Raw genomic sequence first — 16,223 nt, forward strand, 5'->3', positions numbered from 1 at the left:
ATTTACACAATAGTCTGTAATCTTAAGAGCCATTTCAGGGTTCTGAACCAACAAAGCTTACATCTAAAGTTTATATTACAAACATGGTGGAGTAAAATAGTAAACCACCACCAAACCACCACCACCACCACCACCACCACTCTTCCAAACATGGTGGAGTAAAATAGTAGAGACGATATCAGTATATTGTAATTAAAATATCAAATCTAAATGTCCTCTTTGAATAAACCTTTTCATATAGCACAACCTATCTGACTGAAATGTGTAGCATGGACCAGTTTCCAGTTCCAAGGATTTAAATGGTTACAGTTTCAAAGCTTTAAAAAAAATGTATTATACCTTTTCTAACCTTTAAGGTTATTTTATTGAGATGCCAGGAAAAGCTGCTCAAGTGGGCAGGCTTTTCTGTCATTATATGCACATCTACCCTCCCCCTCCTGTTGCTGCACAAGTAAATAACAAGCCACAATCTGCTTGGTATACTACTAAGCAGATTGAATGGATGGATGGATGGATGGATGGATGGATGGATGGATGGATGGATGGATGGATGGATGGATGGATGGATGGATAGATAGATAGATAGATAGATAGATAGATAGATAGATAGATAGATAGATAGATAGATAGATAGATAGATAGATAGATAGATAGATAGATAGATAGATAGATAGATAGATAGATAGATAGATAGATAGATAGATAGATAGATAGATAGATAGATAGATAGATAGATAGATAGATAGATAGATAGATTGATTGATTGATTGATTGATTGATTGATTGATTGATTGATTGATTGATTGATTGATTGATAGATAGATAGATAGATAGATAGATAGATAGATAGATAGATAGATAGATAGATAGATAGATAGATAGATAGATAGATAGATAGATAGATAGATAGATAGATAGATAGATAGATAGATAGATAGATAGATAGATAGATAGATAGATAGATAGATAGATAGATAGATAGATGTGGATGGATGGATGGATGGATGGATGGAGCCCAGTAAAGAACACATTTCAGAGTCTGCTGGACTTCAGTGACGAAGAGAGCAAAATACATTTTCATTCACTAGAGTCACTCCTATTCTGTCACACTTGTTGAGCTCCACTTTGCAGTAATAAGACCATACAGCTGTTTTAAACACCTTGTGCTGAGAAACTACAACTTCACCTTCTTTGATTACTCTCAAAGCCCCGGGGAAGATCAGTCTAGTTGTGAATCCAGCCAGGAAAATGGAAAGAGCTGACAAAAACACATTCTTTTAAGTGTATTACATGACTGGTTGAAAGATGAAGTTTAATTATGCATTGCATTTTTATTAAAACATTAAAATCTTAAACTTAGAAGCTGGAAAATTTACCAAATAGGTCCCTAGAAGTCAGAATACCAAGTGGGAAAAATGGAAATTTCTCAGCAAATTCAGTCTCAAAATCGTAGATGGCTGCCTCACATAAAACACACCCAAAGTAGGAAGCAGAGTTTTTAAACTTGTAAATATTGTGTCTGAATGTACACAGTGTGAAAGAATTCATTTTCATTAGCATGTATTGCTAATAGCAGTTAGTCTGGTAACTAGAGCTGCACAGTATATCAAATTGCAATCATTATTAGTGCTTGGATGCTATATTTATTATATTTATCTAATATAGATCTTAGTGACCAAGATTAGAAATTACAGGGAAAGTGGTGGGGATATTGTTTGTTTGGAAAAGAAAGAGTAGCGAGGAGACTCTGAGCTATTGAAATCAATGTTGTCCATCCAATATTTAACGATAATACTGCAATGTCATGTTTTCCTAATTTTTTGCAGCCTTACTGGTCCCTAAACATATAAATTATTAAACTTAACAAGTTTTCAAACGTGGAACTGGAACACCGTTAAGTAGGACATGATGTCCCAGATCCAACTTCGGACGTAGATCTACTGACTGTTTAGCATTATTCTGTATCAGTCCTTCTGAAAAAGTCATTAAAACCATTAAAACTATCTTTGCAAAAAACATAAAAAAATCTTTCATTGCAAATACATATGGACACTAATAGTTCCTCATGCCAGTAAATTATTTCCATGGAAACTTAGACAGTTTAACATTTATGTATTTGGTTGGTTTACTGTAGCTTTTATTAGCATGCACCATAGTTCTGCTATCAAGCCACATCTAAGCAAAGCACAGCAGCTCCAAGATGATTAACATAGCCTCATCACCTTTTCCCATTATGATTATCTAACAGGACCCCTTCTGTGAGCCTTCATGACCTCTAGCTGATCTCTCAGCCCTTGCAGACACAACACTTACCATTCCCTTCTTCACCTGCAGATATGTCTGAAGAACAGCTCCTACTTCAAAGCCGTGCACTGATTGGACCATGATTACAATGGGCACTTGACTCGTTCATGTCCTCTAGAAACTAAACTTTGAGGGAATCAGGGATGGAGACATGGAGTTCTTTTTAAAAGGAAACAGTGGATGGAGAACCACATTGCAGGTTATTTACTTTCATCATATCATTTAATAAAGGCTTCTGCTTAATTCATCACTTCATGGCTTTCTGGATTTGGTAGTTTCAGACCCCACATTTGTGGGGTATGACTCTGAGTTTTGTGTGTTTTGTTCTGATCGCGTTAATTTGGACTCAATCGGGAAACATTTTGTTGCCATTTGGACAATTTGAATAAATTTTTTATAACGTACTCATAGTTGTAAAGAAATGTGATTATACTCCAATTAACAATGTCTACCAGCAGGCCACTTCAAGTTATTTTGGTTTGATTAGGGGCCCTAATCTGTCATATTTTCTGAGAACTGGCATAAACTGAGATTGGAACCAAAATAAATGGAAATAGAGAGCTGTTCAAAGTTTTCATATAATAATATACAGTTGTAGTAGATAGAAAAGGTCTACACACACTTGTTACGATGCCAGGTTTCTACAATGTAAAAAAAAATGCCCAATATAGATAATTTCGGTAACTATTCCGCCTTTAATGTTACCTATACCCTCAAATCTCAATTTAAAAACAAACTTATATATATTTTTATAATGAATTAAATAAAATGAATGCATAACTGAGTACATTCTTTTATAACGGGAGATTTGGCTGTCCTCAGTATTACCACACTAATTTAATATCATGTTAAATAGGAGTCAGTACACACTTCCTATCATTTAAAGGGCCTCTGATTAACCCCAAATTAAGCTCATCTGTGCTGATAGGCTTCTCCTGACTCTACTTAATTGCACAGCCATGATCCAGGGAGAGCTTTCAAATTATCAGAGGGATCTTATTGTCAATAGGCATCTGTCAAAGGATTTCAAAGCATTAGCTATACCATAGAATGCAGTGAAGACAGTAATGGTCAAGTGGAGAAAAAGTTGTTCTTTTTTTTGATCTTGTCCATAGTTGAATGTATATTTATATTATGCATTGGGTTTTGCTTGTTCAGCACTTTTAGTGTCACTTTAGTTTGAAAAGTGCCATATAAATAAAGCTGAATCGAATAGTGTGATTACCAACAACAAAATATTAACCCAAAACTCAATGAAAAAGAAAAAAAAAAAAAAAAACTGTTTGGGGAGTCTGATAAGGGGCATATGGCAGTATTAAAGTTGAGCTGGATGAATTGCTGGCAAATACTGGCTGTGTCGTACATTTGACAAGAATTTCCCACATTTTTACTAAGCCTGGGCTACAGGGTAGGGTGGCAAGATGGTCCATTTTCCTTTGAAGAAAAACACTGAAGCACAACCAAGTTTTGCAAAAACACATTGAAGTTTTCCAAAAGCATGTTAAAAATGTGAAGTCTTATTACGCCATGGCTGAACATATAGGCCAGAATTCCAAATGGTATTTTTAGAATACTATACCAACAGTGAAGCATGAGGGTGGCAGCATCATGCTTTGGGGTTGTTTTTCTTCTGCTAAAACTGAGTCAAAGGGGAGGAAATTACTAACAGTTCCAAATACTGGTAAATGTTTAGGTTTCTTAGATGAAGAGGAATCTTTCTGCACATGACAGCAATGAGAACCATACATCCAGATCAACAAAACAAGTTTGTTTGTTTGTTTGTTTGTTTGTTTTTTACCAGAAGAAGGTTCAAGTTATAGAAAGAACCAGCCAGAGCCCAGAGTCTTTGGATTGATATGAAGGAGATTAGTTCTGGGGGTTTTTATTTGCAAAGACATGTTGGTAAATATTTCCAGTTTGTGCTGTGCTGACTTAAAAACAGACTGGTTCAGTAGTTAATCAAAAGGTTTTTCTTAAAAAAGTATTAATTTAGGTGTGTGAGCACTTATAAAAGTACATAATTTTAGTTTTTTTAAATTGTTTTTTCTCATGAAAGATTTCAGTTTGTTTTTCAGATAAGTTGTACAAGTATTAGCTCTCAATCACGGAGGAAATGTTCACGATTTATCATGGTCTCATATTTTATCCAGAGTTTTGAGCATTATGAATATTTAGCCTCATTATTCTTAAGCATACTAATCTACAACAAATAATCTGATGCACACTTGTTTAAGTATATCAGGACAAAATGGTTTGTTTCAGACTAAAAATGGAAGTAGAAAGGAATGAATTGACAACACTTTAGTTGGAATTGGGGAATCCAATTGACAAAGGGGTGAATGGACCCGGAGAAATTAATGAACAATGAGACCAAAGAGAAAATCCATTTATTGGCAGATCAAACTTTATGTGTTACAACAAAGCCAATGCTTTTTAAAATAATACCTGATGAGGGTAACTGTCCGCTCGGGTATTTGATGTGGGCAGTGGACACAGATGTTACAAAGGCCTGTCATTTTGTATCAGTCCAGGAACGGTTTGATAAAGCAGCACTGCCTTAGAGACATGAAAGCCCAACCAAGTTCAACAACAACAGCCATCTCTTCCTCTGCTGAATGCCAGAGACTGAAAACAGAAATTACTTTGGCAACTGATCAGGTGCCAGGCGCCCTCTCCTCAATGCCCTGCTGCACCCAAGGCCTCCTCGGAGCTGCCGTTGGCCTGACTTGGCCCGGTAGCCACGGGGCCTGCTTTTGTAGCTCTACCGTTCAACTATCTGAGCTATCTCTAAACCACACACCAGCTGTCAGCTGCCTGTCTCACAAATCAGACCCAAGCGATCAGACATTCAAATGAGTTGTATAGTTGAAATGACCTGATGTGAAAAACACCATCCTGTAATTGATGTGCGAGGAATGTGAAGCAGCTCAGTGTTATTATGTAGGTCTTTGTCAGGGAACATGAGTAGGGTTTAAAAATACCACAGCAGTGAATCAGTGGCCTCACAATCTTCACAGGCAGGCAATGGTAGATATTGTGAACCAGGCCAACAATAAAATAAAAGCAGACAGGGGTGTTTGCAGTTCTTCCAATATTTCATGTACATCTAAAAGTATGACTTGATGCTTTTCTTCACCGTCAACATGTAGAGCCATCTGGCCCAAATAACACTGATTATCAATAGTCTATATCTGCAAAAATCGAATATAAAAATAATAATATTAATGTCTGCACACCTTAGAAATTAGAAATGTCAATGATCTGGCACCATCACACAGTCTACCCATTACTCTCATAATAAGGTTATATTACATCGCTACTATATGGTCCTACATGACAAAGGTCTGTGACTAAGCATGCAGATGCATGTTTGTACAGCGTTTTACTCCCATCAGTCCGATCAGGTTGTTAGGGGCCTCAATGTGTCTGCCTTGCAGCTAGAATAAAGCCAAGCGCACGGAACCAGAAGTTGATTTCATCGAAGCACGTACTCGCATAAAGACAGGTGCACCTGTCTGCAGTGTGCAGCCTTTTGTGTTCAACAGCAAATAAGCCACGGATCGTCCAGTCGTGCGAATAACGTGAGGATATGGTGATAAAACAAATGAAATCGGCTCAAGCCTTCTTACCGTTGCCTTTTCAGTCATTGCTCCCCATCATTACGTTTTCGGCCCAGACCTCTGACGAGCCGTTTATTCCAATCTGGCTGTCTCACTCACTCTCTCACTCCCTCCCTCCCTGCCTGTCTGCCTCCCTTCCTCACTCACTCTCTCTCTCTCTCTCTCTCTTGCTCATCCCCATGTCATGTTTCTCCGCTGCAGCAGAACCAAGCCGCGCCTCCTCCGCAAGCGCCGTGACGTCCACGACTGACCCCGGCGGCAGCTCCAAGGGGCCTCCGCCAGAGGTCGCTGTGTTGAACAAAAAGTATATAAATGTAAAGTTGGGGATTATTTTTCTAAGTTTTTTAGGCATGAAATATGATAACCTCAGTCGGTATTTTCCCTAAATATTTTCTGTCTTTTTAATGTACTACAAAAATTAAATACAAATTAAATAATCTTATTAATAATATTATAAATACTACCAATTGAGTGAAAGCTATAAAATAAAGTGGCCACATATTTCCCTCATGCATCTGACCACTAAAGTCAAGTTGTTTATAATTAACATTGATACATTGAATTAACAGTGGACTAAAAACTGTACCTTGTTCTTGGCTTATTTGCTTCCTCTTTTGCTCCTGTTTTATCCATTACTTTTACAGTTCTTTGGCTTGGCTCTGCAGAGCCAACATTTATCACTGTCACTTTAAAAACATTGTTCATGGCTCTAAACAAAAAGGTTTTAATGAAAAAAAATGCAATTTAAATATAGAAAACAAATCTGTCTGTACAAATAAAGAACACATAAAAAAGGCTCACGCATTGAAGAATATTCTGCTTGAGCCTCTAGATACCTGATATTTGCTTTATTTTGTTCTCTATTACTATTAGGTGGTAAATCCCAAGTTTTATCAGCATTTTCAGCTCTATTGTTATGACATCTAGTACATCACAATCCTTCTTTATTTCATAGAAACTTATATTTGTGCTAGATATTAACTTATGTGTTGTAGACTCTAACTCATACAATTGAACCAGTAAGCAAAACATATTTTGGTAACACAATACATCAGAGTATAATAACAAAAAAAATGTGTTGTTACAACGGAAAATATTTTTTTTAGGAAAAACAAGGTCATAATAAAAGTATTTCATCTGATGAACTTTTTTGTGAACTCACACTGGCTGCCCATCATCTGGTAGTGTCAGGAGTGAGACATTATGCAGCCCACCATGGTGGCACCCATGCCTAAGGATTAGGATCAGAGATGTTTAAAACAAATATTTTAATTCATTGTTCATGTTTGAAATGTTTATGCTACTGATTTCTCAAAAATGCGCCCCTCACTGCCGTTATTACAACAGTTTGCCACATCCAGAAAACAAGCCGTCGAAGAATGTCAGCCGGTGGCGATTTATGCATTGGAGTGCCCTGGACATGCCCCTTCTTACATGCCCCCCAACACTGCATACTGACATAAGATATACATAAGAATCCTCCCTTTAACAAACAAAAAAAAAGATACAAATCAAAATGTGTCTTTTAAAAACTCTGTAATCCTAATCATGTATTTAGTTCAGAGAAAAATTCCCTTAAATTTGTGCTGACACAGAAGCTACAATCCCTTTAGCGTCATTAGCTAGTGACAACATATGACCATATGTTTTTTAATTTCTTACACTGAGGGACACCCACCCCCCCTAGCTGGACATGCAAATAACAAACAGGAAACTTGCACCTGGCCCAACTGACAGATTTTTGTCAAGAATGTGCACCAATCCCAGAGCTTGCCACCTTGGGTGGTGAACCATGTTGCTCATAAGAAAACAACACATAGCTGTCAGTCATTCATACACTGAACAAAATGTAGAAAAAAATGTAAAAAACAAGGCCCAACTCACATGCCTAACCACCACAGCTTCCAGAATCATTGGTCTTCTCACATCACCTCTAGCAGGTATAAACAACAAGGCCATTACGGCCATTGCAACCTGAATGGAACAAAATATCACATATCTACTGAAAACATCCACCGGCATCCCCCAGGGGTCAGCATTGGGATCTAAATTGACTGGCAGAGAAGTTAGTACTGTTGCCTTGCAGCAAGAGTTTAGGATCAAATCCCAGCCTGCATTTAGTTTCAATGTTCTCTGTACTTGTATGGGTTATTTGACTTCCTTCCACAGTTCAAAAACGTGTTAGGTTAACTGTTAAGGTCAAGATAAGCACGTGATAGATTATATATCACTTGTGACCCTCTGTAAGTGCATTTTATGTGCTGACATGTTGGACAATACCTACATAAGCACATTGCACTCACTTTTCATTCTTCAAACATAAAGCAGTTAGCCTAATTTACAATATAGATAGATCTAAATCAGGGCCAGATTTAGGAAGAAGTGGGCCTTTTTCCCAGAGACAGTTTTTCTGCCCCACTCAGAAAGTCCATCAGATTAATATTTCAAAACCAGTTTTGATGTGTGCTTAAGATCATTGTGCTGTTGGAATATCCATTTTTTGTACAGCTAACACATATCTGACCCAAACTGGAACACCAATGTCACTGCCAACAGTGAACCAATTATCACATTGCTAAGGACTCAGAGGTTGCTAACCAAGAAAAAAGTGGCTAATCAAAAATCACTATCTTCAAGCTTAACTTAAGTATGGAGACACCCACATAGACAAAATAGTGTGCAGTTATTAAAAATTGCATACTCAGATTCAAAGAATCAAAGAATTTATGTATACAAAACAACAGGCTATTTACAATAAATGGAAGAACTGTGCAAACTAACATCAGGGATGTGAACACTGAGTTTGTTGGGAGCAGTGATGGTTATAAACTCTAACAGCTGCTGAGAGGAAGGACCTGGGATAATGCTGTACATAAACTGCTGCTCCATCAAACAACACCTTAGAAGATGACTGATGTCACTACAGAGTCCAAAAAGAAGCAGTTCTTACTCTGGTTACTTCTACATCAACAGCTAGATAGTTAAAACCAGGACACAACTCGACGTTCCGACAGGACAATAAGCACAAAGACACATCAAAGCCAGTTTTGAAGTGGAAAAAGTTGGTTCGTATTGCCCCCTTTAAATATTTTTTTTTTCTGTTTTTGACTTTTTTTAGATGTTTTACATCATCACAACATTTTTTAAATCAGGGAACAGTAACCAGTGTAAATACAAAACTCCTTTTTTTACAAGGCTATTCCATTTATTAACGAAAAAGTTCTCCAAACCAATCTGGCCTAATGTTAAAAAGTATTTACCCCCTATAACTAACAACTGCCGTGTGTTCTTTTTCATCAGCAATGGTTTACACCTTGGACCTCTTTTATGGATCCCCATTTCTGCCCAGTCTTTTTCTTATTGTTGAATCATGAAGTCTGACCTTAAAGTCTCCAGTGCTTTCGATATTGTTCTGGGTTCTTTTGTGACCTCTTGGTTGAATCGCTGAGTAATTTCGGTAAACAAGCTCACCCCTTTTCCATGTTGTCACATGTGTGGACAATGGGCCTTTATTGTACTGGTGTCCCAAAGCATCATAAATGGCTTAATAACCCTTTTGTGTAGAATCAAGATATCCACAAAACTGACCTTGAGCATATTTGTTCATGCAGACATCTAAAGTTATATTCAATAAATTAGAATATTATTGAAAATCCATTTATTTCAGTAACTTAATTCACTTACTTAAACACATTATATAGAATAATTACACACAGACTGATATTTTGAAGCTTTTATTTATGTTAATTATGATGATTTTACACTTACAGCTAATGAAAACATAACATTTCATTTCATAGATTAGAATATTAGATCACACCAATAATGTGTGTTTTGGGAAAAGAACTTTGACTTGTGTGTGCTATAAAGAACTGAGTCATTGAGTCGGTGTGTAATGACGTGATGAAGGAGAAATTGAGTAAGATGAATCTCTGACCAGCCGATTGACACCAACTAACAAATGTGTCAGCAAACAAGTTTGATCTATTTGTTTAAAATCTGGTTCTGATATTTTTTATACACCCAAACATTATTTAATCCTTCAGCAAGACAGATTTTTTGAGATGCTCAAATTTCTAAATTCCTTCAAGCATCAGAGGCAAACAGCACCTGTCTGAGCCACTGCTGACGGTCTTCTCTTCAAACAAGGCAGAGAGAGCTGACAAAACCTGGAGCAGAAGCCAAAGCTGGTTCCCAAAAGTAAACAGCATTTGATTTAAAATGTAGGCATTCCCTTACCTCTAATATGATAAGGCATCTAAGGTACCTAACCTCCAGACCAGATAGATAGATAGATAGATAGATAGATAGATAGATAGATAGATAGATAGATAGATAGATAGATAGATAGATAGATAGATAGATAGATAGATAGATAGATAGATAGATAGATAGATAGATAGATAGATAGATAGATAGATAGATAGATAGATAGATAGACAGACAGACAGACAGACAGACAGACAGACAGACAGACAGACAGACAGACAGACAGACAGACAGACAGACAGACAGACAGACAGACTGCTGTTGCCTACTGCTAGTACTGCAGGATTTCATCCTCCTGTTACTCCTCCTCCACCAATAAGCCCCTCAGTTTGCTGATGACAGTATGCAGAGGGTGACTGGCATTGTCCATAATGTCCAAGAGTTTGTTCATTGTCCTCTTCTCTGCCACGTCACCAGGGAGTCCAGCTTCAGGCCTACGGCAGAGCCCGCCCGCCTGATCAAATTGTCCATACTAGATCTAGTCTCTTTCTTGGACATGCAGCCGCCCCAGCACACCATGGTGTGAAGAAGGGCACTGGCGAAGGGTGCGAATGGGCTCAATGTAGCAGGTAGAGGATGGCATCTCTCATGCCAACACCTGCTAGATATGCGAACTGCAGACAATCCTGGGCACGTTGTACCTGGGATATAAGGAGATTGAAGAAGAGCCGCTTCATTAGATGTGACGTGAGTGCCACCGGTCAGAAGTCTGAAAGTTAGGGTTAATCTAAAGAAACCTGAACTTTCATCCTCCAACTCTCATGTTTGTTCATATCTGTTACTTTAATAATCATGATATGAGTAATTACCAATAGTTTAATTGTTTTTTCCTTTAGTTAAATGCAATGTAATAGTTCAGTTTACAATCGAAGTATTAATATTGTGATTCTGGAGGTGAAGATGTTTTAGTTATATTCCTCTCATTTGTATCATGTAATTTATGCTCTCAGAAAAAAAAAAATTACCCTCCAGACTTTTGAGACTGATAATATTTTTTTTAATACAAACTGGTTCTACCAATGCATCATGTGTTATGTCTTAGCTTTAGTAGTGAGATATTCATCAAACTTTCCATTTCACTTCAGTTGATTTACAAGATCTTTTAGCCTACTTTGTGTTGTTAAACAGGTTCTAATTAAGTGATTTCCGGTTTCTAAGTGTCTGACAGTGCTCTGGCCTCGGTATGGCGGGTGAAATTGTGGATAATCACAGTTAATGCCTTATTTTACAACTTTTTTATGCAAAGACGGGTTGTTTTAGATAGCTGTTTCCCCCTTAATAAATTATCATCACTGCACTTTGCATTGTACCAGGTTATCTTTGTCTAATATTACCATTTGTTTAATGATCTGGAAGCTTAAGAAATATTTAAGGGAGCAAAGAAAAGTCACAGTATACTGAAAACCAATTCAATAAAACATGACGGAGGCCGATTATTGTAAAATATGATATTATTGGTGTCCATTTATGTGTACGTTAATTGTGTTTCTAAAATAAGTGTTTTGTTCAATAATTGATGTTCTCTCGGGATCACTTCTCAAATGCTCACCGCGGTCCACTCTCATTGTCCTGGTGCGTCACTTAAACCAACTGGTCCAGCAAGTTATTTCTGTTCAGCCACACAGACACACACACACACACACACACAGCCAGCTGCACCTGCAGCGCGGACATTGCATCTCTCAGACCTCCTTCTTTGCTGCTCGCAGCACTCCAGCACAGCCATGAGCTCCTTCTTCGCGCCCCTCTTCCTCCTCCTTTTCTTTTTATGCGTGGGATTTATAGGATGTAAACCCTCGTCGTCTTGTCCGAGCGGACAGTTTCTGCTTAAAAACCAGTGCGTCCTGTGTCATCCCACCTGCTCCGAGTGCGACGGACAGGAGCTGTTTGACTGCACTACCTGTGGAGTTTGTGAGTGCGCGATTTTCCTAAAATTACCCAAATATGGCGGTGTTAAGTTGATAGTTTTGTCAAATGAGACGTGGAAATTGAACCTGTTAATTTTCCTCAGACTATTTTATAAGCATAACTTTCCCCATACATAGATCTCAGTGTAATGCCTTCATATGTACAGAAATAGACTTTCCACTGGTTATACTCCCTAGTTTCTGTTTGCTGTTGTGTTTTTCACCCTGTAAATGCCACCCAGGTTCAACAATCCTATTTTTTTCTAAAGAAGCACTATTTAATGGTTAACAAAGCGCTTTAAAGCCTTTTATATTGGAGAAAGGACGTGGTCTAATCTTCCCTCTTGTTAAACATTAAAAGAAAAGCCATAGAAGTTTCTGCCACAGGTGCAAAAAAATAATGGTGTGATCATTTTCCATTCTACTTTTCACAGTGTAGTCAACATCTCGAAATAGGGTATTTGTTAATCGATGGGGAAATATATTCTTTTGTATAGACTAAAAGTAGAATTCCAAGTGGTGAGGTTGTGTCTGTCTATAAAACACACACCTTTCATGATAAACAATGAGCCTGTTCTGATTTAAAAAAAAACCAAAACATTTTGGCTAATCATTTTCATTTTGCCTACCTTATATTCAGTAACCACTATATCCTCTATCCAAGCCTCAGGGTGGGGGCAAGGTTAGAAAAGTCGCAGCTTGCAACCTTTTGGATCTCCTACCAAACTCATATTAACTCATAATCTTGAATACCTTCAGTGCAGAGATATTTAGACAATATTGTTAGCATGCTGCTTTTAGAGGTGACTCAGGCCCTAACACAGGTGCCATATAGTGGGAAAAATAAGCATTGAGCACATTAGCACTTTTCTTATTAAATATATTTCTGAAGAAATTATGGATGTGGAATTCACTCCAGATGTACGTCACAACCCAACTAATTTGCACAAATTATAAGTATTGTACACAAATTTGAATTGATGTAAATGAAATTATTCATTGCTTTGTAGAAAAGTATTTTTTGATACCTCCTTTAGATGGCCTAACTGGTTATTGCTCAGGTGTGATTTTGCTCAGTTCCTGCTCATGAATTGTTTGAATCTTGAAGGATCTCAGAGCCTTTTCTTTGCACTCTGATCTTCAGTTCTTTCCATAGATTTGACCGAAAGATTTTTGGAGTGTTATTGTCTTTTCAGTTCTCTGTGTTTGGAATCACTGGCTGGCTAAAACAAAAATCTTCCCTCGTTTTATCTTCAGATTATTATCAAGAATACCTTCTTGACCCAAGACCCATTGACTCAGTTATTTGAGTCAACCATGATTTTCACACCTCCAAATTTTACTGCTGGCAAGTGTGTTTAGGGTGGTGCGTAGTGTAATTTTTCCTGGTGTGCAGTGACATATAATGACTTAAACTTTGGTATTATCTGCCCAGATCCTTTCAGTTTTCAATATGCTTTTTCTTTAGCAGTGGAGTCTTGCGCAGTGTGTGTGCATAGTGGTCAGGGCAGTTGAGGGCATTACTTGTTGTTTTTATGATAAATCTGCAAACCTGCTAATTTTAGGTCTTTCTGAAGCTCTCTGCCCATAATCCTTGGCTCTTGGATCACTCTTCTGTCAGAAATCTTACAAGTAACACATGCTAATGGCTGGTTTATAATGAAATTGTGTTCTTTCCCTTTATGCCCGCGACAGTCCTCACGAGAGCATTCAGAAGATTGGCAACACAACATATAAATAACAATGCCACCACTATGTTTTGCTACAAAAGGTTGAGAAGGAGTAAAGTAAGCTGTTTGGTTTTACCCATCATAAAATGCTCTTGTGCAATAGCTTAGTAATGAAGAAACTTTTCATAGGCCATTAGTTATGACTAAACCAGCTGATGTGAAATTGCACTGATAGGGGGGAGATTTCTTTCCAATTACTGAAAGATGTCAGATATTAATTGGTGTTCCACCATATGTGGCATCATGTGTTTTATATTTATTCCCTGTGTTTGTCCACTCCATTACACATGACCTAATTTATGGACTTATTTGTTTTGGTTTCTTTCTCCCAGTGGATTATTTAGAGTATTACTGCCATCTCTTGTGAATTTCATGTCAATAAGACCATTAAAAATATGACTGAAAAAAATCATTAATCTACTAAGTATTTATTTTCCCCACTGTAACAATATTCAGCCTCCGAATGAAGTCTGAGCCTGATTACTCTCATTTGAAGCATCGCCAGTCAGTTTTTATGCAGTGATCTGTTAGTTATGGTCAATATATTTGAGATGCAGTCATTGCCTGCTGCTGTTATCCACTTTTATTACTCATCTGATTGATTCCCTGAACGTTCTGGTTCTTAATCATTTGCACTGATTCACTTGGTGAGCCTCTCCATCTGTTTTAATGACAGGTGCTGAACATTCCTGCAACAACCGTCCTGTGTCATCTTTCTTTTATACCTTGCATTGCATTTATGTCTTCATTTATTGTGAGAAACATAACGATTTATGCAGCCTTATCAGCAAAGATAAAACAGTAGGTTCACTGTATTCCTCTTCCTCCACAGATGAAGACGGACAGGAGCGTTTCCTGCATCAAGGTCGCTGTCGGACGCACTGCCCCAGGGGATTCTACCCTGACAGGGGTCACTATGACTGCCAGCCCTGCATAGCCAATTGTGAACTCTGCACAGATGGCAATTTGTGTGCCAAATGCCGGGAACACTACAAACTTCAGAATGGGGTCTGCCAACCAGCACTGTGTGACATAGGTAAAAAGGTGGAGCAATGTCAATGAGTAGGCTGTAACTTGTTAGAAAGACCTTCATTGTTCCTAATTCTGTGTTTCAGGGCAGATGCCAGATCCCAATACGGGAGAATGCATAAACTGTGAAATGGGCTGCAAAACATGTTCTACAGGTAAACAAGCTTTCTGTGTGGGCCCCATAGTTTTATCCCTAATGTAAAAAGTATTATTCATGTACATTAAGACCCTGCAGATTTTGGTGCAAAGTGCAGTTTGCCTCTTCCTCTGAATTCTAATGAATCCCCTTTTTCCTTTGTACTGAGAAGACCCTGAGATGTGCAGTAGCTGCGTTCAAGGTTACTTTCTGTGAGTCTTTTTTCTTCCGTCAGTGTTTTAATTGAAAAAATAGACTTTTCGTTGCTCACATGTTTGCTGTTAGGAACGTCAGATGTAAAGGTTTCATTTTCTTAAAATGTATGTCAAATGCAGCTCCACAATTATAACAAATGTTTTTTTGTATATTGTAAAGAAAGGATTATCAGTTCTTTAAAAAAACTCTGTCTTGTGCACAGTACCTTGGGAAAGTATTCACACTCCTTAAACGTTTTCAAAATTTTTTTATGTAACAACCACTGACTTCAGTGTATTTTATTGGAATTTCGTGTGGTTGAGGGTGATCAGTGTTATTTTTCCACCTCAGATAATGTTTCACAGTTAATCCTAAAAATTTGAGCATGACACAAATATCACAAGAGTTTTTGCAGTCCATTTTAACTTTGTGCTTTTATTTTATTTAAAGTTAGAAATCTATCTTTTTGGATTTTCATAAATATTACTCTATTGGCCTAATTCTATAAAAAAAAGAAATAGTTTTTCTCTCCTTTTTTAAAGCTTTCCTTTCTTTCTACAATCTAAAAGTATTAATTAGAAGCAGTAATTCATAATAAGATAAATTATTATCACCTTTTAACTTTACAATTTCAAAAAATATATTTTATCTGTAAAACACAAAATGTATTTTGTAACAGAGAGTGCAAAAATGTCTCTTTGGATTAAAAAGGACCATCACACAAAATCCTAATGAAATACATTATTTCTGTTGTTATAACAGGAAAACATGTAAAAAAGTTGAAGGGTTATGAATATTTTTGCAATGCACTGTGTTTTATTTAAATGTTATACACAGGAATGGGTTCTCTCTGGGTGCTCTTCCTCTACCAGTCAAAATATGCATGTTAACCTAACTTGTCTGTTTGACTTTAGCTTAGGAGTGAATGAGTGTGTGCATCTATGGTTGTCTGCCCTGTGTGTCTGTGTGTTGCCTATGTCCAGCGGTTACCGGTGGGGTGAACCCTGGACTAGTGACCTGTCCAGGGTTCACT

The 16,223-nt window shown here is 37.4% G+C and overlaps 2 protein-coding genes across 3 annotated transcripts in view; one reads left to right on the plus strand and one right to left on the minus strand.

The window, feature by feature from the left end:
* otud7a (OTU deubiquitinase 7A) overlaps positions 1 to 6,063 on the minus strand; it is a 59,262-nt gene extending 53,199 nt beyond the window's left edge. Inside the window, exon 1 of the mRNA XM_047354569.1 lies at positions 5,934 to 6,063. The gene's annotated coding sequence lies outside the window, so the exon portion shown is untranslated. The remainder of the gene's footprint in view (positions 1 to 5,933) is intronic.
* A 5,707-nt stretch (positions 6,064 to 11,770) lies between these two features.
* LOC124860635 (proprotein convertase subtilisin/kexin type 5) overlaps positions 11,771 to 16,223 on the plus strand; it is a 39,026-nt gene continuing 34,573 nt past the window's right edge. For both annotated transcript variants that reach the window (XM_047354097.1, XM_047354105.1), the window contains exons 1-4: positions 11,771 to 12,104; positions 14,663 to 14,866; positions 14,946 to 15,014; positions 15,168 to 15,207. In XM_047354097.1, coding sequence (XP_047210053.1) covers positions 11,918 to 12,104; positions 14,663 to 14,866; positions 14,946 to 15,014; positions 15,168 to 15,207 — 500 coding nt within the window. In that variant the 5' untranslated portion in view covers positions 11,771 to 11,917. The remainder of the gene's footprint in view (positions 12,105 to 14,662; positions 14,867 to 14,945; positions 15,015 to 15,167; positions 15,208 to 16,223) is intronic.

This window comes from Girardinichthys multiradiatus, chromosome 2 (assembly GCF_021462225.1).
Source record: "Girardinichthys multiradiatus isolate DD_20200921_A chromosome 2, DD_fGirMul_XY1, whole genome shotgun sequence".
Taxonomy (NCBI): Eukaryota; Metazoa; Chordata; class Actinopteri; order Cyprinodontiformes; family Goodeidae; genus Girardinichthys; species Girardinichthys multiradiatus.